At 37.9% G+C, this 25,247-nt stretch overlaps 1 protein-coding gene across 1 annotated transcript in view; it reads right to left on the bottom strand.

Moving 5' to 3' along the window:
* The window catches only part of synrg (synergin, gamma), a 43,565-nt gene extending 20,397 nt beyond the window's left edge, over positions 1–23,168 (bottom strand). Inside the window, exons 1-11 of the mRNA XM_042486978.1 lie at positions 23,026–23,168; positions 22,671–22,874; positions 11,638–11,678; positions 9,748–9,884; positions 9,183–9,310; positions 6,977–7,082; positions 6,755–6,866; positions 4,597–5,031; positions 2,451–2,729; positions 1,142–1,219; positions 772–968 (exon numbers count right to left, since the gene is read on the bottom strand). Coding sequence (XP_042342912.1) covers positions 772–968; positions 1,142–1,219; positions 2,451–2,729; positions 4,597–5,031; positions 6,755–6,866; positions 6,977–7,082; positions 9,183–9,310; positions 9,748–9,884; positions 11,638–11,678; positions 22,671–22,874; positions 23,026–23,168 — 1,860 coding nt within the window. The remainder of the gene's footprint in view (positions 1–771; positions 969–1,141; positions 1,220–2,450; positions 2,730–4,596; positions 5,032–6,754; positions 6,867–6,976; positions 7,083–9,182; positions 9,311–9,747; positions 9,885–11,637; positions 11,679–22,670; positions 22,875–23,025) is intronic.
* Between the last annotated feature and the right edge of the window lie 2,079 nt (positions 23,169–25,247).

The raw sequence follows: 25,247 nt of genomic DNA, 5'->3' as shown, positions 1-25,247 counted from the left end.
ACTGATCAAATCTTCTCAAGAAAAAAAAATGGGATGGAAAACTACCTCTAAGAAAGCAAACCTCACCACCTCACCTTAAAAAAAAAAGAAAAAAAGTGAACTTTCAATTTTGGCAGTTGGCGAATGGCACTAAGCCAGCAACATGTCCATATTCAAACCTGCTCATACATAAACATAATCTTTAAGATGATAAAAAGATGATCAATCATTATTGGTGTCATGGCACAGTAGCCTGTTGTCAACCCTTTTTATTGTATGCCATCATGTATTCACTGAAATAAGATGTTTTTTTAAAAAAAGTCTGTTTGAAATTAAATTATTCAATATACTCAAGTTCCTTTGGAACAGATGTCACAGACAGACTCGCATTTTTTCCCCTCACAAGAAAATGCATCTTGTTTGTGTTTTAAAGCTCTTGAAGATTTACATCACCAAAAGGTGTCTTATTATTCCTCACATGGAAGCGGTGGCATGCAGTGTTTCGTGAGCTGCCTACAGATTTGCATCCTCCCAGGGGTGGTGGTGACAGGCCCAGGCTAAGGATGATAAGAAGCCTCCCGCCAAACTCAGCTGATGGGGACTCAGCCATATATTCGGCTTACAATGCTTCACAAGCCCTGGGCTGATTCACAGCACTGCCTCTTTCTCTGCGTTTCTAGCTAAGCCCATCTAATTTCAGTGTGAAGTTTATGGCAAGGCTCTGTGAAAGCCGTGGGTGATGATTAGTGAAGTCATTCTGAGGGGATAATTTGTTGTGACTCCTGTGTTTACCTGCGCCACACCAATTAGTGCAAGTACAGTGTAGAGCTCCTCCTTGGTCAGCATGCCAGGTGTTGTGCGGTTGGCTGACGCCCAGATTTGCCCCAGCGCTTCCCTGGGAAGACCTGATGACATTAGTATTGGGTAGAGCTTGGCGGTGTCTATCCCTGCCGGAGTCATGGTGAATTCCAGAACCTTCTTGAACATTTCTAAGGAAAAATAAACAAAAAAAAAAACTATTCACAGATGCTCGAAGACAAAAAGGTTGATAACTGAATTCTCAATCAAACTGGAGATATATATTGATTTCTTTAAAAAAATGTAATGTCAAATAGGAATATCTAAGACATTATACTGGACATATTCAGGGAAAAGTGTTTACCTGGGACAAGGCTGTCATTATAAATCCAGGCTGGCAGCATGGGCTGGATGTGCTCTTGTTGTGGGTAGACGCCAACACCTGCTGTCACAAGCAGACACACACGCACACACAAACACACACACACATTTAGTTGTTATAGCAAAAGCCTTGCCCAGCCACACGATCTGCCAAGCCTCTTGGCAGCTGAGCCCTGCTTGTATCAAACTCAACAAAATCATACACCTGATGTCTGGAAGGCTCGGTGCAGACGTAATGCTCTCCTGCACTGAATCACAAGTGTCCTGTCACATCTGACATCTATAAATCAGTCTGTGAGCCATTTCTAGTATCTAGGAGGGAGGAAATGAGGAAACTTGCTTCTGAGGAAAAATAAGTAGAAATCTAATTTAACTGTTGACACTGACCTTAATAAACTTTTTTTTTTTGCCAATAGATTAACCAACTTCTTTTTAAAGCTATGGCTCATTTCCAGTCCCTTACAAGGCATCTTTCTGAGTCTGCAATGCATCTGTTTACTTGGGCAGCCACTTCGCACATAATACCCTCATCAGTCTTGGGCAGTTAAATGAATCTTATTACAAATCTCCCCAGTCTTCGTGATGAGTCTCTATATTTCCCTTGATGGCACGGAGGACACGGACACAGACAAACAAATAACAGCACAAAGGAGTAGCCCATTGGCATGCACAATCAGCCTTGGATTATGTTTGGGCCCCAGCGGCACCTGCCAGTCCATGCGTATCCTGTTAAACCAAAGCAGTCAGCATGCGCCAGAGGTCGTTCTGTGAGAGGGTGTTACACAGCGAGGGAGCAGACAGCAGCTTATTGAGTCAACAGGTATCACCTCAGGACCTCGGAAGTCGATTTCCACAATGTCTGCAGCAGAGAGAGCCAACGTGAGAGGGCCCCTCTAACGAGATTTGGCCCGAAATGATAGAGGTATAGAGCAAGCAGACATAAGAGCAGAGACTTGGAGACTTGGAGAAGATGTAAAGACACCAGAAGGGATACCTCAAAGAAACAGCCACTCTATAGTAATCTCAGAGATGAAGAAAATGTCAGCAAGGTTTAATTTACCACCCCAGAAGCTACAGTAGTATGATCACCAGTCCAAAGTCTGGTATAGAGAAAAATGCCAAAGAGCCAAAGAGATAAAAAAGATTCGGCTGCTCCAAAAGGCACCAAATTATTTTGTCAGGGTTAGAAAGAGTGAAAATATTTCCACAGGACAGAAAGGAAAATGCCTTGATTGTGTGCAGCAAGAGATGAGAAGAAGCTATAAAGTCTAATAAACAGGCACTGCTCTCACCACTGTCACTACTGGTATGAGGAGTCGAGTCAGCAGCTGATGGGGGTATGCTGGGTGCTGACACCAGGGCCTCAGGTAGCTTTTCTGCGATGAAGACAGAACTCAAGTCCTCTGGTGCCACAGCCCAATTCCTCGCTTTAGTGCTGGAGTGAAACTGAGCCGAAACTTTAGTTCTAGGACCCATTTCAACCAAACTCTGCTTGGATTTAAAGTTAACCTGGGCCGTCTTATCAGCAGTGAGATCGCATGAGGAGAAAAGCTTCTCTTCCAGTGACGGGCCTAGGGGGATGAATGAGGAACAGGTTTCTTGATGACACATTTTGGCTAAACACAGCAGTTGAAGTTTTTTATTTCTCTAAAGCCAAATTGACAGTTTAAGTTGTAGCTCGTGGGGGGTTAGGGGGGTATTTACTAAGCATTTGTGGCCATTTTTTAGGCATGAAACATCCAAATAATCCTAATGTACTAATGGATTTCTCAGAGGTTAAATGGGAAAAAGTGGCATCATGAAATTTGCTTGTTTGGACTCGTATAATATGTATTTTAGCATTGTTTTGTTCATAAATGCAAAATATACAAGCTTCTGCACCCAATTTTTCACTGCAGCACAGGAAATTGCATCTGAAATGTATAATGTCATAGAAATACAGGAGTAAAATCTGAAGAAAAGCAATGCTTATTTTCCCTGGCTTTTATCATAGCAGGTCCAGTGCAACATGATTAAAGCTGTTTACAGAGACAATCATCAAAGCAGTTACCAACAATTATCTGACATTCAGAATACTGAAACCCTTTCAATATTCAAATCCTGTTCCATTTAAAATGATTTTATACCTACTTTTTATGACAATATTTTGTCAAGTTGTTATATAAACTTATTCCTGTTTATTAATGATTGTTTGACTTTATGATCTATGCATGCATTGCTGCTTGTTTTAAACTGTTGTTTTACTCTTGTAAGGTGTCCTTGAGTGCTTTGAAACACGCCTATAAATTAAATGTATTATTATCATTATTATTAATATAACTATTATCATTATTATGTCTGCACCCAAAAACTTTTTTTTATAATTCCCAACACACCCTCCGAAATTCTCTTGACTGGGAGAGAAGCCGAATTAATGCTTGGAGAAAGCAGACAACCCAGTTACAACCCCATATCACAGAGTAACAGATTAAGACAGGACTAATATTATCCCACAACTTCTGTGTTTAGCAAAATGAGACAGGTGAATTATCTTACCATAACTTGGTATAATAATTTAAAAGAAGATATCTGTTTTTGCAAATTAACCCTTCAATGTATATTCTGCACTATTTATGAAGACCTGTTACATTCCTGCCTGCAAATATTGTATTAATCTTATATTTCTAACGTGTATATTTTATTAAATTACCAATTAACCATGTAACATTTCCTACACAACCAGCAATTGATTCTACATTATCTGAACTATAAAAAAATGCCAATTTCCCACATAAAGCTGCAAAATATATTCCTAAAGTTTCTCTTCCCTTCTATCTAAAGCAAGAGATCCCGAAGCCATCTAATCTGCTTATTCCAGATGCTAAACAACTAGGTCAGAAATGTCTCAGAGGATTGGGGGATGGCACTGGATGGAGGGCTAGCTGTTTCTCTAGACAGAAGGTGATCTTTCTGTCCTGTCATTCATGGTCTAGAGACCAAGTAGGGCTATCACAGAGCAGCTGCTCATCCCAGAGATTAGACGGCAGATGATACAGAAGTGTGACAGTAATCTATCGAAACACAAACAGATTCCGTTTCAATGATGGATACAGCTACTATATGGTTAAAAGCTACTGAGAAACGTTCCCACTTTCTAATGCACAGGGGAGGTGAGTTTCTGCATTGATTCTGCATCCTTGTTTGCCTTGTTTCTAGTGTCTGGTCGCCTTTAAGGTTTAGGTAATGAGGCCAGGCCATCTGCTGTGCTGGCTGAATGCTCTCACACTGTAACGCAGGCCAAAACCATCCCAAAATCCAGACATGCCAGTGAAAATATTCAGCATCAGCAGCAAAAGCAATATGACAAGTTAAAAAAATCCTCCTGATTCATTCAAATTGTAAATGATATAAACTACAAGAATGGGAGAGGAGGAGTCAACAAAGCAAAAGGAAAGTTACCTTGAAATGTAGATTGGGTGCTGGTGTTGACAGCAGAGTGTTGGGTGACAGTGGGAATGGACACAGAGGCAGGGAGGGACTGAGGGAGGGAGGAGGAAGAGGAGGAGGACAGACCTGCCCTCAGGGAAGGGGATGAAGGCTGGACTTGAGCCTGAGAGGAGAGGTTGAAGTTGGAGGGAGGGAATGCGTTAAGAGGACCCTGAACAAAGTCACTAAACTCGTCATCATCCTGAGAGAAACCTGTCTTGGGGGCAGAGGACGAAGGCTGGACAAGGGCCTGAGAGGAGAGGCCAAAGGTGGAGGAAGTGGAGGAGGGTGGAGGGAGGGAGACGGGGGCGTCTACAGGCCCCTGAAAGTCACTAAACTCATCACTGTCCTCGGACAAAGCTGGGGGGAGGGAGTGAGTGGTGACAGACGGGTGTGGTGGCGATGAGTCTGCAAAAATGAAGAAATAATGATGATGGTACAACACATCACACACACTACAATGGAGAATGAATTATGGGCTACACATTGCAAGAGTAAGATTATTTTGTGCAAGATCAGAAATTGTATAACTGCAAATTCACACAAAATCTTGACATACAGCATTTAATTATCATTTTCAGATTTAATAAAATCCTACTCAACCAGAATACTGATCATCAGTTTTTAAAACTGCAACATTTGTATCAATGTCAATACCAGAATAATGACTCTAAACCACACTTAACCTGTGAGTTGGAACCCTTCAAATGGATAATTAAATAAGTCTGAGGGGTCTAGAGATGATTAATAAGATAAGAAAAAGGGGAAAACAAAGTTTTGTAACATAAATGTATTTCATTTATTTCTGACTATTCTCTAATCTTTGTTTTTCTTGTGAAGTACTGGACAATTTCAGCTTCTTTGGTTGCTAATAAATAATGATAATAACCCTTAAAACTCTCAGATTAAACAGTTTAACAAGTTTAACAGTGAAAATCCATCTATGGTTTAACTGCTCACATCTCATAGATGTATGAAACCTGTGACGAGGAGCCACTCGTAGACACTGCTTCATTTTTAAGATTCCACAAACCAAAATAATTGGGAACTTCTGCTGTGAAGCATTACTTAAGGCTGTTTGTTAAATGCAGAACTACAATTTTCTGAAATGCACAGAAATAAGTTAAGTGAGGGAAATCAACAGTTATAAGACCCTGTACAAAGTTCAGAAAGTGAACGCTGACAGTGTTTCTCCTATAATTGTTCACGCCTCACGGGCTTCCCAGCCACCAGGAACTCATGCAAAAACAGCCAAAATGCAGTTTTAATGTTATAGCCTATTCATTTTTTATGTCAAAAAATATCTTTTAATGCCAAAAAAATATTTTTCAATGCCAAAAATAATGGCAAATATCCATTCCAGTTTTTCCCCTATATTCATTCTGTAGTAAACCACTGTGAGTCCATAAATGATGCAAGTCTCTGTGGTTGGTTCTCACGTCTGTAATAACAACAGGACAACCAAGTGTCTGCTATATAAACAGCTACAGTCAGTTTGACATAAGTCAGGTGACGTCAAGATAGTTTTGCCCTTACAGTTCTCCATGTTAATGAAAAATTAACTCCTGGCATTTGCTCCTGGTATTCTTCACTGCTGTTTTAGAAGAGCGAAATAACAGAAGTAACAGGCAAATCAGCTTTAAAAGTGATTTTCTTTTCAAGTAAGTGCTATGCTGTGGATCTAATATAAGCCAATGTGAAAAGTGGTATGAAGAAGTAACTTCTAAAAATTTGGAGAAGTAGGCTAACTTTTAAATACTTAACCCACCACCCCCACCAGGCCAGCTGCCAGGTCAAAGAAGTCAACTTAGAGGAAACACTGACGCTGACACTGAGGTTCATAAACAGATGCTGTACTGAACACGTAAAAAAAGAAAAAAAAAGTGAGAGAAAGGAAAAGAGGGTGATAAAAGAAATGTGATTAAGAATGTGCGTTGCATATTATACTATCAAACAGAAAATCCTAATTTTGGCTGGTCTGGTTGCCAGCTGGGCAGTCATCGTGCTGACCTTTCTCAAATCCAGCTATTATTCTCAGACAGGCATTTCAACAGAGACAATCTGCTGATATAGAGGAACAACTGCAACAAAATCTAAAGGATTACAACTAAAAGCATTGAGGTGACGGTACCTGGCTTCTTGGTCTGTGAGGAAGGAGTAGGGTGCATCTTTGCGTCTCTGCTAAAGCCATCCAGGTTGCCTTTGATTGCCTCCAAGGCATCATCGCGGCTCTTCTCTCCTGTCTGAGTACAGAACAACAGAGGATCAAGAGCTCAGAGGGTTACGAGAGAAACGAGCAGTGGACGTGCCATAAAAACAAAGCAAAATAAACAGGATGTGGACAGACATTCACCTTGGGTTTGACACTGCTGAGCAGCCTCAGCTTCTGTTTCTGCTCCTCAAATTGTCTTCTTTTCCTTTCCTCCTCCAGCATCTTCTGCTGCTGCTCTATACGTTTTCTAAAAGGGCACGAGGAGTACAGACATTAGGCTGTATGGAGAGGTATGTAAATAGTATTCTTGAATAGGTTTGGAGAAGGGCAAAACAATGGAGAAGGAGGGGGTTTGACTGAGTAAAATACAGGGCGAAAAACTGTATGCAGTTTCATGATTTCATGGAGCGGGAAAAAGGAAGCTCTAAAAAAACAGTAGCACCTACCGGCTCCCATTAATGGAACCTATGAATGAAATTATTATCTTTCCATTTCAACATAGTAGTAGTTCATAGTTCAATGTGTTGTTGGGTTGTTGTTTTTTTTGTTTTTTTTTAAACTTTTTTCCCTCATGTATGCATGCACATATGTAAAAATGAAATGCAAAAATGTAAATCATAAAAAAAATGACATACATTGATAGGAAATAATGAGAACTGAAAATTACAAAAAAGTATAAAACAGATAAGGCTTTCTTTGTATAGACGTTATGAGTTAATTAAACCAGACAAAGCAACTCAAACCATATTACATCACACATAAATATAACATCCAAACTTTAGATGTTATATTTATGTGTGATGTAATGCAATACTATAATATGACTTTAGATTCTAAAGTCATATTATAGTATTGTATCACATATCATAGTATTTTGAAGTAATTTTGGCCTTTATTAGATAGTAGACAGTAGAGAGCTGACAGGAAAGAAGAGAAGAGAGAGAATGACAAGCGACAAAGGGCCGCTTTGAGCCTTGAACATTGCTACTACTTAGTCAGCATCTTGGGCACAGAAACACCAAACAGACATCAAAAACAAGCATAGACAAAGACCAACTGTTGTGCTGCCTCACTTCGCCTGTGTCTCGGCCAAAATGTTGCACTAGAATACACTGCAAAGACTACAGCCTACGGCCAACTAGTGTACGTTCTGCACCTGCATGAGAGGAAATAACTCTCCATAGCAGCACACGATGGTAGTCTGTATTTGTCATGCAAAAAGGAAAGCTGGAAGAGCGTCAGGATGGATTCACAAATCAATTCTGCTAAAAAGTTCAGTGGCTAAAAAAAAAAATAAAAATCTGAGTCTGATATAACAACTTTGTTTTGCTCTCATGCCCTCTTGAGTTTCAGTGTTTTTTCCTTCTCATATTTGTTTCTGACTGTTGGCTTGATGCATCAGGGCCTGGCAATTAGAATGCCCACATATTATAAATATTTACAACAAAGATATGTTGTAATACATACATTTAATGATTAGGAATAGATATAAGGATAGAAGGGGCATCCGGTGGCTCAGTGGCTCTAGCAGCCGCCCCCTGTACAGAGGTTGTATCCTCACCGCAGATGTTGCAAGTTCGATTCTGGCCGCGGCCCTTTGCTGCATGTCCCCACCTCTCTCTCTCTCTCCCCCTTTCACTCTGAAGCTTTCCTACACATTAAAGGCATAAAAGCCAAAAAAATAATCTTAAAAATAGAAACCACTCTGAAAATAACCCTATCTTTAACAATAAGCAAACGGGGAACCATGATCATAATTTTGGAAGAGAAAAAAGACCATAAAGGAGGGACCATAAAGTAAACAGATCAATGGTAACCCAAGAGCAGCACCGCTAGAGCTTTATGTGATTCATTGTCTAAGTAAAGTTTAGTTTTGGGAAACTACTTAAAGAGATTTAGAGTCTGCAGCCTTGCAAGCTGCTCTGTGAGGTTGTACTTGGGCACGGCAGAGCTTTGAGCTTAAACCTAACATCAGCATGCTAAGATGTTCACAGTGACAATTCTAACATGCTGATGGTCAGTGGCTCTAATGTCTACCATGTTCCAACATCTTGGTTTCGATTAGGTTAAACTTGAACTACATTAATTCAACATAACACTCCTCCAATGATAAAAAAGTCTTTCATAAAAAAAAAAAATATCTATATTAAAATATAGGAAAGATTATGGTTAGACCTTTGAGGTGGGGAACAAAATAGTTTTCCCAGACCATCAAACTCTGTCTATTTAAAAATCTGGCATGGAACAACTTTGCTACATATAAAGCACACATGCAGATGTCAGCATTCAAGCTCACACACAAACAAACACAAACAAGAACCATGATATTAGGGTAAGGATGCCTTACTGGTGCTCCTCAGCCATTTGCTTTTGCATGTCTGCAGTGTACTGGGGTCCAGCAGGTCTCATACCCATAAACTGTGGCTGACCCAAGAACTGCATCCCAGGGGTCTGCATCCCAATAGCCATCCCACCCTGTTAAGACAACAAAAATAACATGACGACAACAGTTCAGAAATCTGATTAGCATTCCCACTGTCACACTGATCACTTGATATTAAATGCTCACACCGAGGGAAAGCTATGCAGTTCAGAATGACGTTAATGGACTTAAGTATTGTTAAAAATCACCAGGCTGCAATAAATTCCTGTTAATGTGCTGGTGTTTAAAACAAGCAATTAGGGTAAAGAGCAGCTCGAAATCCAGGCCTCCATGGGCATGAAATTAGTCAAATCAGCACAGCAGTGTTTCAGTATACGCATTCATAAATAAAAGCCCACATTAGCAAGTTTGTTCAAAACACTACAAATGCAGATGATGAATTCTTGAGGGAACTTTCAGAGAGCAAATAGACAAACACAGAATCAAGACTATAGATAAAATGCACTCCAAAACAGATACACAAGTTTACCTGTATAGGCATGGCTCCAGGGGCCATTTGTCCTCCAAAGTTCATTCCCATCATGCCCTGCATGTTCGGCTGCATGACCGGAACCATCGGGAAACCCTGCTGTTGCTGCTGCTGCTGTTGCTGCATGGGCACCATGCCTGCAGAAAAACACACACAAACACTGTTACAATGTACTGCAAACATGGCAAAGACTAGTGAGCATGACAGTAAGTCCAATTTAAAGTACACTGGAAAAACAACCTATACACGTCTGGAGTGTGAAAAAAAAAATCCACCAGAGTCTGGACATGATTCAGTATTGCAAATCAATTTCCTGGACAGCTGGAAAAAGACACGGGCTCAGCAACAACCAAATCTGTTTTTCTGGTGACTACTGTGACAGCTTGGAGCAAAACAAGAGGAGTGAGGAGAAAAAAAATGGAAATGTGTCTGTTTGTTTTCACAGATGCTGTGTGAGCTGACAGCCAGAGCTGAGCAGCCAGGTCCTACAGGAGCCTCCAGATGATTCACCGTGTTGCAGCTCAAGCACGCTGAATAAGTGGCTTGTTTAGGTGGCTGCACACAATCTACTCTGTCTAAAATGACATTGCTAATGGGAGCATGTAATGACCCCCTAGAGACACTTGGCCTCCAGCGGTTGTGAACGGTTTATCAGGAGTGTTACTGCAAAGTCAACAGCCTAAATAAGAAGAACACACACAGCTGATTGATAGTACATCTGAGACCCACAATGCACAACTCTGGGCAAAGGTATGAGCTCTAATGGGATGAATCCTTGCTGCTACTTACTCCTGCCAAATGACGTATAGTGATCGTAAGCGGCAAAGACCAACTGATAACAGGACAGACTAATGAGAAGCACAGCAGCAGAAACAATCTGGCTGAAGTTGCATAGACTAATCCTTAATGAGAGGACCGAGTGGAAATAAGTTTTGCAATATCTGGTTGATATAAACTGAAATGAAAGGAGTTTCCAAATGAAAACACAAAGTGCAGTAGCGCATGGTATCAGTAAACTGTGGTGCTGACTAGCCGTGTTAACAGGATGAAGAATTATTGTGAGACCATGTAAAGCAGTCACACCCGCATGCATCTTTTGAGCACTAAAGTGAACTAACGCCCAATACAGCAGGTTACAAACGAGTCACACTCAGGTTCACTGGGCACCATGACTTGTTTATGAAAATATGGAGCCCATTCCTGGATTGCATCGACAACAGACATTGTCCAAGAACTGATTTCACATCACGCAGTGCAAATGTCGACTGATAAAATCCCACTGTCAATATACGCATGTACAACACTGACATTTTATTTTTAGTTTTATTTTACATTACTATATTATTTTTTTATTATTTTTTTGTTTGTATTTATGTATAATAATAATAATAATAATAATAATAATAATCATTAATAATAATCATTAATCAATCCTTCATCATTGGGTGAGAAGCAGGGTACACCCTGGACAGGTCGCCAGACTATCGCAGGGCTGACACAGAGACAGACAACCATTCACATTCATACCTAATATTAGTCTTATTTTTATTAGTGTATTTATTAATCAATGCGTTTGTTGTTTATTTATATATATATATATTTTTTAAATGATTTATTCATTCATTTTTTTCCTACTTATTTATTTAATCGTTAATGTACCTTTTATACTGTGCCACAACGTAGTATTGATATTGTTTGTGTCACTTAGCTAAACAGATAAAGGGTAGGGCGAGACACTGGTGGCGTGTTTATCATATGAAATACTAAAAAACATCTTATAAAAATGCTTTCTATTTCTTCATCAGCTTCTGACAATGAAACTGGTCAATTATATTTCAAAAAGACGGTTTAGAGGAATAGACTGGTATTACTAACGGCAGAATGACTCACCTTGTGGTGGTCCCAGGCCCCCTCCAACAGGATAAATAAAACTAAAGGAAGAAAATAAACAGAAATGCAGGTTATGAGATTCAAACTGAGACTAAAGTACAGAAACATACAGATAATACTTTCAGGTCAGCATGTCTCCTGAAGTCTTTAACAATGCAAAGTATAAAAGTCATCATTGCATGATTTACTGTGCCTTTTAACAGTCTCTTCATAAGTGGCAAACAATCAGTTTATGAAGCCTTCACAAAGGGAGAACCATGACAGCTTTAAGCCTCACAATTAACCTTTGTTCTGAAAAGCAGTTTCAGTAATTGTCAAAAATTTGATTTGAGGTGAATTTTCAGACACGGATGCTTTTAAGTTTTAGCATCAATGCTCAAATGGCAGCGGAATTGGTGCAATATCATTTCCACAGGCGACTTGGACTCTGTCACTGTGTCTGTGCTGAGAAACAGGCCTTCAAGAAATAATCAGAGGAAGTCTCTACAAGTCAGCCAAGTCTCTCCTCACCAGAGCCAACCCACACAGGCCTTCAGCTATTTGTCAAATAACTTATTACAACCCAGTTCTTCAGGCTGGAACTGATGATGCAGAGACAAACAGAAGAAAGAGCCAGCCAAGACTCTGCGTCCCCAACTGACTAATCCAATGGGTGAGTGACATTATCATACTGATAACTTTAGTACCAACACAACTGTGCTAACAAAAGGGAGAGAGGGAACTCATCAGAGGACAGTTCTAAGCATTTGCCAAAGTCATTACCAACTCCCTGTAGGAAATAAGGAATAACTTAAGACTTGAGTTTGACAAAATTAACTTTTGGAAGCTTGGTTAACCCCCAGCTTTACAAGCAAAATGTGTATTTTTGTTCAGTGCAAGGGTTCAAAAGATTCCGTTCGTTCATTATCATTAACTTGATAATTTTTAGATTGGTTGATCAATTTTTTAGTCTATGAAGTGTTATAAAAACTGAAAAAATGCCATTACAGTTTCCATTATTGTATGACCAACAATACAAAAACTCAAATATTAACTTTACAGTGACAAAAACACAGAGAGAATCAGCAAACACTCATATTTGAGGCTGTCTGAGCCTTGGTGATGATGCTGGACTCGGAGGGTTTCAGACTCTCACATCTGCACTCTGTACGATTTGTAGCTTAAAAGCTTTTATAGGAGCACTACAGCGCTGCTGCCCACCATCCTGCAGAAAATATCAGGTCATGGCTAGGCAGATTAACATAGAGGGAGATAAGCAGTGATAGAAGCAGCTGTGAATGCAGGGCAGGCCGGCGCCTTGTGAAAGGCCTGTAATCATCCAACAGCTATCATCAAACTGTTATGAAAGCTGGGAGATAGACGGCAAGGTCAGGAGTTGAAGTCAGAGTCATCATCATTGATGAAGCTAAAGGGGCATTTCACCAGAAATAAAACACTTACTGACCTTACCCATTTCTTCTCTCTTTTATTTGACAACAATTCTCCTACATGTTTACTTAAATGGGAGATAGTTAACAAACAACATGGTTCTAACACTTTCTCATATAGGTTATATAGGAAAAAGGTGTTCAAATTGAAAGGGGTTAGGTCATAGATCAATTTCTGATGCCCCTAAAAGTAAAATTATTTCAGCTTATTCTGAGGCTACTCTTATGGTGGAATATAAAGATGATATTGTAAGCTGTCCTTCAAAGGAATAAACTGACTAAAAGAAAATTTAAAAAAAAAAAACTAAACCCATTATTTGTTATTAGCAGGACTTAATAAAACATCATTATTATAGCTAAAGCCAACAACCAAAAAACCATTGTATCAAATTAAAAATACCAAACATTCTCGAGTTCTAGCGACTCAAAAATGAGGATTTGTGCTTTCTCTGTTTTATGTCATTGATATCTGAACATTTTTGGGTTTTACAATGTCTAATTCTGTTCCTGTTTATCACTGAATCAATCCTGGGACACAGATTATGGCATAAGGTCCATCAATATTTTGGGTATTTAATTTGGGTCTACTAGCCACCACAGGCAATACTCATAGGGCTCCTGTTCTGCTACCTGCTATACACCAACAACCTATAACATTAAAAACATATAAACTGTCAGAGATTACATTTAATGCATTAGTCATGTACCCAGTTCACCAAAACTAACGATTAGACAGATAGCATTTCTAATTCCAATTTGGAAATGCTAACAGTTGCAAAACACACTCACAATAATACAAGTATAACAGAGCATCATCTGACATTCACGAGTCTGACAATCACAAAGCCTGTTTAGGACAGAGAAATCTGCATGGAGCCATCATCACCTGACACAAAAGATATCCTGCATTTCTGCCACTGTCTCCATGGGGGGAAATGCAGCCACTGCATATTTGAGTTTAGCATCATTATCATTGATAAATGTACTCCAAACACCTACAAATGTTGCTTCAGCTGTCAAGCAGGTTTTGTAAGCTGTGCTACTGCTCCACCTCCTGGCTTTCCACACCAGCACTACAGACACATTTTAATTTATTTATGCTGAATTATTGTCATGTTTGGCGGCTACACAGACTGGACGGAAACTATTCAAAAATTAATTCATATTCGTAATATTTAGCATGAAAACAGACTTGAACATGTAACAGATAACAGATGTACCAGGCTTATAGTATGCAGACTTTTTGCACGGCCTTACAGAAGTTAAAAAAAAGTGGTACTGGTTGGGAATGAAAAACAACATGAAAAAAGGTCTGCACAATGTAGCTCCCATATGTAGAATTTACAAGCACATCCATAAGCGATGTTTCTAGTTAATGCGCCTCTTCATACTTGTCTGTCTAGTGCGTGGACCTTTTTTCATGTTGTTTATTGCTATCCTTTTTGTCCTGCACTTGGCTTAAATGTTTTTTGGATGTGTGCAACTTCATTCTCCACAAGTTAGGGGTAACCAATATGAATAAAATCTCCATATATCAGTATGTATACACATACATGTAAATTTAAGTTATTTTTCTGATATCATTTGGGAGACTGTTTATGGATAACACGGACAGACAGATGGTGTTTTTGTTTGTTCGATTTTTTTTCTTTTCTTTAAAGTCATAGCTAAGGCCTAATGCAAAAACTGTGTATAAATTAATTTTCACGACAAACGAGTCATGCTCATTCGTTTAAAACATTTCCCACAATGGCCTTACACATAAAAACATGCTAAAAGGGAAGTTAATAACAGTATTTTTTTATTTCTGACAGTTGACAAATCTATATTTTCTCACATCCACTAGTGCCTAAAGATGAGGCCTTTTTAAACAAGAATGGAGAAGTAGTAGTGGCACATTGCATGAAGTCATTTTTTCCAGCTCTTCTGTTTTGTCAAAAGTTTGCATCAAGTGCACATAACACAAGCAAACAATACTGACCACGCCACCAGACATTACAGCACAAGTCAACAACTGTCTACTAGACCTCTGCACAATGAGAGGCATATAAAAGAGGGCTACAATTTCCTCCAGCTTTTCACATTACACCTGCTTTTTCCTACTGCCCTACAGTCTTGAGGGTTTTGGTTTCACCTGTCGGATCAGTTTCACATGGCTAGTGGAGATACTTGTAGCAAGAGCATATTTATTATTCAAGCCAGTCGAGCTCAGTTCATGAAATAATCATGAGACTGGTCTTTTCATCTCTGTCTGCAGAACATCATCATACTGCTACAATAAAATACCTGTAAATCTTACTCCTCAGGGTTCTAAATTAACTTTTTGTCCACCTGCCACTGTGGCTGGGGATGCCAAAATCTACTCAGCTGATTACCATTTTTTTAGGCTGGTGAGTGAAGCAAATCTACCAGTCACTTGCATATTTTACCAGCATTTGGCTGGTGCTGATTTCCAACCCTAATACGACTTTAATAAGACACCTGTACTCAACATTTACATTTATTTACCGGTTAGATGTGTGGAGTATTTATGAGTGACAGGGTTGACTGAAGACATAGAAATACTCATAAAAATAAAGTAAAGCAGTGTTGCAGCTGGTATGTTAGATGAGAAAATAATACCTTATTTAGCTGCATTTTGCATGTTTTTTTAATTCCCATCTGCTTCAGTTTCCTAAATACTAAACAGCTCACCAACATGATACTACAATGCCCCCATTGTCAGCATTATAATAGTGAAAAAAAGTTGATAAGGCCAGATATTAACACCTTCGTCCACAGGCCTGTCTGCACAGGTGCTAGCTAGTCCACTGACAATGCTGAAACACACTAACATGCATGTATTTTCGAGCAATATCACGTTGTATCACTGGATATTGTCGGCTGCTGCTATAATAACAGCAACACAAGACATGAAACGTGAAATTTTGTTAATATACGAACACTGCGGCAATGTTTTGGTCCACTCTGAACACGAACAGTGAGCTGAATGAGCTAGCTAACGTTAGCTTCCCCGGTAACCTAACGTTAGCTGTGACACCTGACAACCATCTCATCACCCTGCCCCCGACAACAAAGGCAGCCTTCAGTCGCAGTCTTTGAGATCCCTCTGTGTGATTAGCGTGTTGCTAAGCGGCAGTCAGAGGTGGATATTCACAAATGCATTACATTTTAGCGACAGGGTTGATTTTAAAAGGCTAAAATACCTGCTGCCTCCTCCAGATCCTGGCCGTAGCGCCATCTTGATAACAGCAGTCACTAGTAGGAAGATGACGTCAGCCGTGACGGAGGTGAAAATACGACTGTGTGGCCCCGAGTACAGTCTTTCAGGCAAAGCACACATCCAACTCCCCAGACAAGGAAACCATGAAACTTTAAATGACTTTAAATTGTCTAATGAATCCCTCTACCTTCAACCTAATATAATATAATATATAATATATATAATATAATATAATATAATATAATATAATATAATATAATATAATATTATGTTATATTATATTATGTTATATTATATTATATTATATTATATTATATTATATTATATTATATTATTATATTATATTATATTATATTATATTATATTATATACAGTCTATGTCCCAGGCTGCTCTTTAAGCGCTCTCTCAAGTGATTTTAAGACCAGAGTGAGTTCCTTCCCTACCACCAGCGTTTATTTTTGACACTAGGTCATTTCTGAGCAGTGGTGAAAGATATGCTCAGTTCTTTCAGAAGTAGGTAGGAGCATTGCACTATGCATGAAAACTCTCCCATTTCTGACATTTAAGACTTTTTGAAAATCTTCTTTATACACTTCAGACTGCTGCAATTCTTTTTAAATATTTTTTTACCTTAATTGATTTTATGATTTATTATGGTATCTAATATTTATTTAATAATTCATTTGAGATTATTTTTATGGCTTTTGCCTTTATTATGTATCAAACAGCTTAATCATGAAAGGGGAGGGGGAGGGGGGGTGATATGCAGCAAAGGGCCACAGGTCAGAATCGAAAGATTATTATTATTATTATTATTATTATTTATTATTATTATTATTATTATTATTATTATTATTATTATTATCATTATTATATTATTATTATTATCAGAAACCAGAGAGGACTGTCAAAGGGTACCAAGTCTGGAGCTACTCCACACAGAGAACTAAATGTGAGCTTAATTTTGTGGACCCACAAAATGTTTGTTTCCTTTTTTTAGCCTGTATCCAAATGAGCTTTATTCTATTGCAGTTTTATAATTCTGTAACAGAAAATGTTCCCATATACTCATAACGTTCCCCTGAGTGCTCTCAGTGTCATATAAAACATCTTCACCAATTCATTGTCTACAGAGCAGATGTAAACTTTATACCCTGTCATACCACAAAGGTGACCATCTAAATAAGATATGAATTAAATTAAAAAAAAGTGGCTTCCCCTTTGATGTGGTAGCTGATACAGGTTGGGATTGTTTTAATTACTTTATACACTGCTTAATTTATTTAATGAGTTATGAATAATTATAATTCTGTCAGACAGCTCTGGAGGCAAACATATCCTATATGCACTACCGGAAAGGCCAGTCACAGGGCAACATCCCAATATATTTGATGCAATAAAAGTTATTTTCCATCAGATGTCAGTGTTTAGCTTGTTTGCAGCTTTGTTTGTAGAGAGACATACAGCACATGTACACACAGGAGCAGCACTGCTCTCTCTGACAAAACCTGCATGCAGTGTGTACAGTCTGACACTGGCCGTCAAGTGTATGTCTTCTTGGTACAACAGAGATTTATCAGGTGTCATTTTGGACAGAGGGAACAATGATGGAAAGTCATGCCCTGCATGCCCCAGTAGATGGAGTCAGAAAACAAAACATTAAACAGTCCGAGGCAATTTTACTGCAGCACACAAAACCTTTTGACCGCAAGTTTTGCCCTTAATATCTCTCCAAAGTAGCTTCAAAGTGACAAACTATTCTTAAATGTCATCTTTTGTGTTGTTGTTGATTTTTTTTATTAATTAATTAATTTATTTATTTTTGCGGGCCAACCTCACCAGGACTTATTCCACAAACCGGACACCCGGTTGAGCTAAAATAATCCTAAAGTTATGATCTATGGCAAAGACAACAGTATTGGCATTCTTAGACAACCATGATACCTTTAAATTATATAATATTCATGTGGCAATCAACATTTATTTTGTTTACTTTCTGATGTACTGAATCTGTCTTTTTTTACTCATTCTCTAATTATATAAATTTTTAAACTAGATTACTACATCTGATTTGCATCATTAGAAGTATGTTGTGTAACATCATTGTTTGCTGTATTTCACGCAACCTGTATCTATACCCTGATGTCTTGTCCAACATTTTTACTGGCTGCGTGAAGTACTGAGGCCATTGTGTATCCTGACAAAGTAATTCAGTTGGCAATTTCATTGTTACACCAATGACAAGGTGGAGCAACATGGAGCAGCCTCCCTAGCATTGTCTCATAGCGGGTGTTGTTGTGAAAGATTTACAGCTTAATGAGAGCAGTGTAAAGCAGCGGATGACAAGCCTCGCTGCTATCCATCACCTGGTCTGCCCTCAACCTTTCCTATACCTCTGCTCCATTCAACAGCAATGATTCAGAGTCCATATACATGACAGAGGAACTAATGAAGCCATTTAGGCTTCACAGTGACTCACAGCTGTAAGAAAAACTGCAGTTTCAGTGTTATAGATGAAGGTCTTGGAGAGCAAGACATTATTTTGACTGTATTTTATAAGAGGTTTCTTTTTTATTAGGTTTTCATTATATTTTCAGTGTTTCTCTTTCACATCACCACAGCCAGTCTCACAAGACAGATCTGTGGTTATGTCTTTGGTGATTTTTTTTAAAATGATTATTATTTTTTTGCTGGGAATTTTGTGGGTTTATATTTCAAATTGAAAAATCTAGATATAGCGGATGTCTTACAGACTGATTCCAGTGCATTTAGCTCTAATATCTAGTCATATTTGACAACTTTGTCAAAGAACTATGTCTGGGTATCAAGACTCAGTATGGGTTGTTCTCAGTATTGTCTCGATGTGAGTTTTGGGTTGTTTTTTTATTGAAATTAATTTATTCATTCTATACTTACAGACCAAAAACGCATGATGAGTTCGAAGGCAAATTATGTCCTTTATTTATCAAATGCTAGACTTTTTCAAAATTTTCAAAGTTTAGCTTCAACTATAGATATAGAGCTTCTCCAACAAAATAATATTCCAGTTTGTATAAAACACTGAGACTAAAATGTTCATTGATAAAACATAAAGAGAATGCTGATTGTTCCAGTAATTCATTCAAAAAAGTAAATTTCCATCTTCAATTCAGTTTTGTAAACATTAGTCCTCAAAAGTCATTAAATAGTCTTACATTTTTATTTGTGACATCTTACTTGCTACAAACATTTTTTATTTTATTTATCCATCTTTTAACTTATTTTTATCAAAATAAGTTTAGCTCTTCTGCCAAAAGTCCATTTCTGATTCAATTCTTTAAACCTATCACTGACCATAATTCTGTCTCTGTGCCCTGTACTTGCTCTTACTTGTTGACAAAATGTAGAATAACCTAAGTTACTCTAAAACCAGAACATAAAAAACAGGCCACACTTATACTATTTATATTTATATTCATCTGCAATGCTTAAATAAGGAAAAGTTGGTTTCTTAATCAGTCTTAAAAAAAACTATTCCAAAAAGGTCTTTAAAAGAATTGCATTTATGTGTCTGATACTCGTTGATACCCTGTGCATATTAGACCATGACTGATTTCCTCTGGTTGTAATGTCACAAAATCCTACTTGTTTACACACATCTTTACGCTCAGATTGAAGGTGAGCACAGAGAAACTTACTATGTCCAGCACTTCTAGGATCAAATACATACATCATTCTGCACACTGAAGCTCTAGGGAGAGGGCATTTTTTAAAATTATTATCTGTGTGGTTATTTTGTCTTTTATTACAACAGTTTGCATTATTTTCTGCTGCTTTTGATAGCTTCTTTGAGACTTATTAAAAAGACAAAGTCTCTTGTCCCCTCTTATCCTCTGAGAGCAGAGCGTGGCCTCCCGCCCTGCTGTGTGTGCCTGTTTAGCTGGAGGCCGGTCAGCTCAGTCAGTCAGTCACGTCCCCTCGACAGTTGGACCTGGACGGGCTGCGGGCACCCCCCAAGAGAGGAGGTCCAGTGAGAAAGGTGAACATTAACCCGGGTCCCATTCTGGGCATCCCACCATTCCCCATAAATCATTAACCCATCCAGCATCAAGCCTGTGACAGCATCAGAATGACAACACCAGTCTGTCAGGATTCCTCTGTACCAGGTTTCCAGCCTCAGATGCAAATAGCGAGAATTTAGACTCATTCTGGTAAAATTCACACTTTTTCCCCTCAGAGACTCCTCTGAAACATCTCATGTGGCTTTAATATTTAGGTAATCATTTAGTTTAAAGGTGACAAGAAAACTTCCTAAAATTAGTTGTTGTTTTTTTTTTGTTTAAAGAGGATAGGATTATTAGAAAACTATCCAATAATTGGAAAAAAAATCCAGAAACTAAAACTATAATCCTAATTATAAAAATTTCATATTTAAAATTGTGTTACAGAATAATATAGTAAAACATATAAAATGAATACATTTTTATACACATTTTCAGCACTTTTAAAGGTCATTTTCTTGTTTGTTTTTTCCTTTTTTGTCTCTTTTTGTTTGGGCCAAGTCCTGTAAAGTTGCTCATCGTTGCTTCCTCCCCATGTTTTTGAAAGAAATCAAGCCAATATGTTCAGGTTTCAATGGGTTAATGCTTTGTGCTATGTGTTTTCCTTCAGGTAAAATATCATTTTACAGGTGCTTTTCTCGGACAATGACAAAGTGAATTTAAACATCTCAGTATTAAACAAGGTCATTAAAGGGTAAATGTGTCGACCATCAAACACATAACAGACTCTTAAAGTCTATGTCAGATTAATCACAGCCTCACGGAGGTCATGCTTCACACAGCTGTCTCAAGTTGGAGATGAAATAAGAGAAGATTGAATCTTCACTCTCATAAATTTTGTTTTTATAAATTGCTTGCATTTGTATGAAATGCAGAATATACACTCATTCATTCTGGCTTTAAGATAATATTAAGGATATATGCACACTTAACAAAAGTACCACCCCAAATCATGTGTTACGTCTCGATTATGTAGAAGCTAAAGATCTTAAGTTAGGCAGTTGAGAGCTGTTGTTCTTCCTGTGGCCATTAAAGTTGGCAGATTTAACACTATTTCAGAGGGGGGAAAGAGTGTGAGAGCTGTATGAATGTAAAGGGAAAAGTGAGTCCCATTTGCCTTTGCACTTTATAAAGTATAATATTTGAGGAAAACTCTTTAAAGAAAAAAAATGTTTTCATGTGTTTATGGTGGTAACTCTGTTGCACAGCCAGACCTATCTTTTTTTCTATGTGTTTGTGTGCTTGAATCATGTACTCTATGTACTCTCTAGCTGTGATGCTGCTAATTGTTTTTTATTTGTTTTATTTTGTGGGGGTTATTAGTGGTGCTATTGTCTCCTGTTGTAATGCTATTATTCTTCTATTAACCTCTTCTCTTTTGTACAGCACTTTGCAGCCTGGTTTTTGAAAGGTGATATATAAATTAAAAAAAAACAATTTAATTATTTTCATGCCTTCTCAGTGAGTTATCAATTTTGTTAAAGATTAAAACATCTGAAAATTTAATCCTAAAAATTATTGAAATCATAATTCTTTATTAATTTTCTTTTTTATGATACATGCATTCTGAATATGACTGATATGAGTTGTTGTGTCTTGTAAACCCACATGCACTGGACAGTTTCCTTTCATAATAATAAAAAAACATCAATCGTGAATTTACTGATGGAATGATCCTAAAAAAAAAATACCCTGTATGTTTGTTATTGGAGTTATACACAAAATGATGCTATGATGCTATAACTCAAATGTACTTTAAATTCAGGCTTAAAATCATGTTATTTACTGCTACATTTTAGTTTTATGTCTATCACTGTTATTTTGCTTTTATGTCTTTATTATAAATTCTATATCAGCATAGCCTTCAGCTTTATATACATATTAACCTGAGCAAATTGGCTTAAAAAAAACATGGAAGAAAGGCAATAAGCAGCGAAAGAAGAAATTACACCCCCACCCCCCCATCCCATAAAAAAGAAAAAAAAGTTGAAGAAAAAAAACAAGGAAATTGCCTGGATTAAAAAACATTTTTCCCTGTAGCTTCTTTAGAATATTTTTCTTTTAAATCTACTGATTTCTTGTAATTTGTTGAACATTTCTTAAAAAGTTGCTCATTGCCTTTTGTTTTTTTTTTTTTTTTAGTAACATACCTCACATCTGATACTCTGGGGACTACACAGAGAATAATTTTCTGATACTCGATTGACAGTGAATGAAACAAGCTCAAAATCAATAAATTATAAAGACTTAGGTATCATCTCTCGTATTGAAGTTAAAAAAAAAGTTTATGTGAATGAGTTGACTGAACTGACTGAGATAAGTTGAGATCAAAAGCCACCCACCTTTTCTCGTGTCCAGCCTGGCTGTCACTGTAGGTGGCGGTGGTTACGATGTACGGTGAAGGGTGCTGATTGTTGCTGACTGATCTCCATGACTGTGCAGAGCACAACAGAGGCCTCCTTGATGAGGACTCATGATGGAAGACTCCTGTCAGAGCAGCTCCATACATGTGTATGTATTTCTCCTTGGAAAGGTTGATGTTGGCTCTGGTCGCAGTGACCAATTAGCCCTGGCAGAGAGTGGCCTCCTGACCCTTGACCCCTGCTGGGTAGTCTTATCCATTAACCCCTTGGGCCCCAGCTGGAGTTGATGTAGTAGCCTTTCTTCTGGCTCTGCTAAACACACGGCCACATTCACCCTGCAGCTTCCACTTTCTGTCTCTGTGGCCCTCTCCTCTGTTCCCCGGGTGTCAGCTCGCTCCTCATGTTGACCTCTGGAGTCCTCAGCCACTCTGAATCTGTTAGTCCACCTTCATCAACCATCACACTGCTGCAGTACATCATCTGACAGAGCACCTTCTACACTGTGCCTCTTTTTAGTGTGCATCTAGTAATTTCTTGCAATTTGTTGAACATTTCTTATCAAGTTGCGCATTGCCTTTTTTCCCATGTTTTTGAAAGTAATTGCATAGACTTGCTTAAGGTTCACAGAGTTAAATCATCTGTTCGGTTTGTTTTGGAGAAAAAAGAGATCGCTGCAGCTCCCTGTAAAATGTTGGGCACCTGCATCCTCCAGGAAGCTACAAACAGATTTCAGGACACTATTCATTCAGTTTTACAGACTACTTGTCATTTCCTCTATAACTCTCCAAAGGTGCAGCACTGCCAAAACTGTCTGAACAAAGCAGAAAACTTCCAGGGAACAGAGGATCATTCACTCTCCCTTCACCTCTTGTGAGAGGACTGGCATGACTCCCAGGCAGCCGAGCATAAAACAGGGGAGGTCATGACTGATGCCGCCTCAACTTTGGCCAGACGAAGTTCACAAATGTTGTCTGTCAAAACATGATGTCTTCAGGAAAAAAAGTGTGACTGCTGAATTTTACTCCACCAGTTATTCAAACTAGTTCATCCCTTTTTGATATATTTTTTTAATCATTAAACTCTGACCCTGCTCTACACACATTTGAACTCCGGCTAAGTTCAAGCCTCTCAATCAGCATTAACGCTATGAGACACATACTGTAAAACTCACTGTGATAAAACCATAAATACAGCTACTAGTATCACTGCCACCAATACTGATTCCATTATTATCGTGCAGGTTTTAATACTTTTGTATGGCGATATGGAAAACCGCTTCATTACAAAAGTGGTGATACATGTGACCCATAAAACCATCAGCTGATATCTTAGATACCCTATAGGTTCAAAATGTAGAGTCACCAGTCAACCCAAAACTATGTACTTTTATTTAAAAAAAACAATATAACATACAAAAAGACCCATACTATTATTCTAACTATAGTAATAAGGACACAATGATTGAATAAGAAATGTATAATATGTTATTTCCTGTTGCTTATCTAAAGTATATTATTGCTGTAGTTCTGAACGCCCAAATACTTTATGGTGTGCCGTGCTGAAAGCCATTACGAAGAATAAAGAGTAATTTATCACACTGAAAACATAATTTTCACCAGCAAAGAAATGTCAGAAAGGAACAGCAAACTAATGATTTCACTAAGAGAATGTAATTACCACAACACTCAGCATATTTAATGATCTGTTTGGAGATGGACATGAACAAAAGTGTCAATTTTCACATGTGCAATAATCAGAACATACAACAAAACAAAATGTTGTTGATGACGGGTGGCATTAAAAAAACATTTTGTTTTGTCTGTAATTTAAAAATAAAATTAATAAATCAGAGCCATCTCAGACCGACATACAGGGGTTCCTGATTAAGCACAAGCTCATTCCTCAAATACCAAGACAATAAAGCACTTTGGGAGATAAAGCCTAAACAATGCAATAAGCCTTATACTATTGACACTAACTGGCCTGCAATTATAAACTGTATGTGTTTGCACAGAAAATTCACTTCTAACAGATGTCCAAGAACCTGCTAATAAATTAAGCTTGTATTCACAGCTGAATTAGCTGTCACATTTGGAGAGTACAGTGTTGTATTTCAAACTCTAATGCTAATGAGATGCTAATGAGCCTTCAAGCCTTTTTTCAGTTTCTTTTAGAGAAAAGAGTAAAATGGTCAGATCTTTAGAGGCTTCCTGGGTTTGAAAATCAAAGGCCTCATTGAAAACCAAATAGAGCAACATCAGTGTATTACAAGGCTTCTCTCAGCAGGGTTCCACGATGGAGGCTGCAGGTCAACACAGGATAGATTCTATAGAGGGATATAAATCAAAATCCAGTTAGTTTTATTGTTGCTGTTGTTTACATTTTTTAATATGATACCAACTACAAACAGCTATAGTCATTTTTTTTATAATAATACAAATATGATGAAATATATGTGTGTGTGTATATATATATATATATATATATATATATATATATATATATATATATATATATATAATTAGTGTTTTATATGCAGAACAGGCCAATGAGTCT

The sequence above is a fragment of the Plectropomus leopardus genome, chromosome 5 (genome assembly GCF_008729295.1).
Source record: "Plectropomus leopardus isolate mb chromosome 5, YSFRI_Pleo_2.0, whole genome shotgun sequence".
In the NCBI taxonomy this organism is placed as follows: Eukaryota; Metazoa; Chordata; class Actinopteri; order Perciformes; family Serranidae; genus Plectropomus; species Plectropomus leopardus.
The sequence above is the reverse complement of the archived record's forward strand: the minus strand, read 5'-3'. Positions and strand labels throughout refer to the sequence as shown.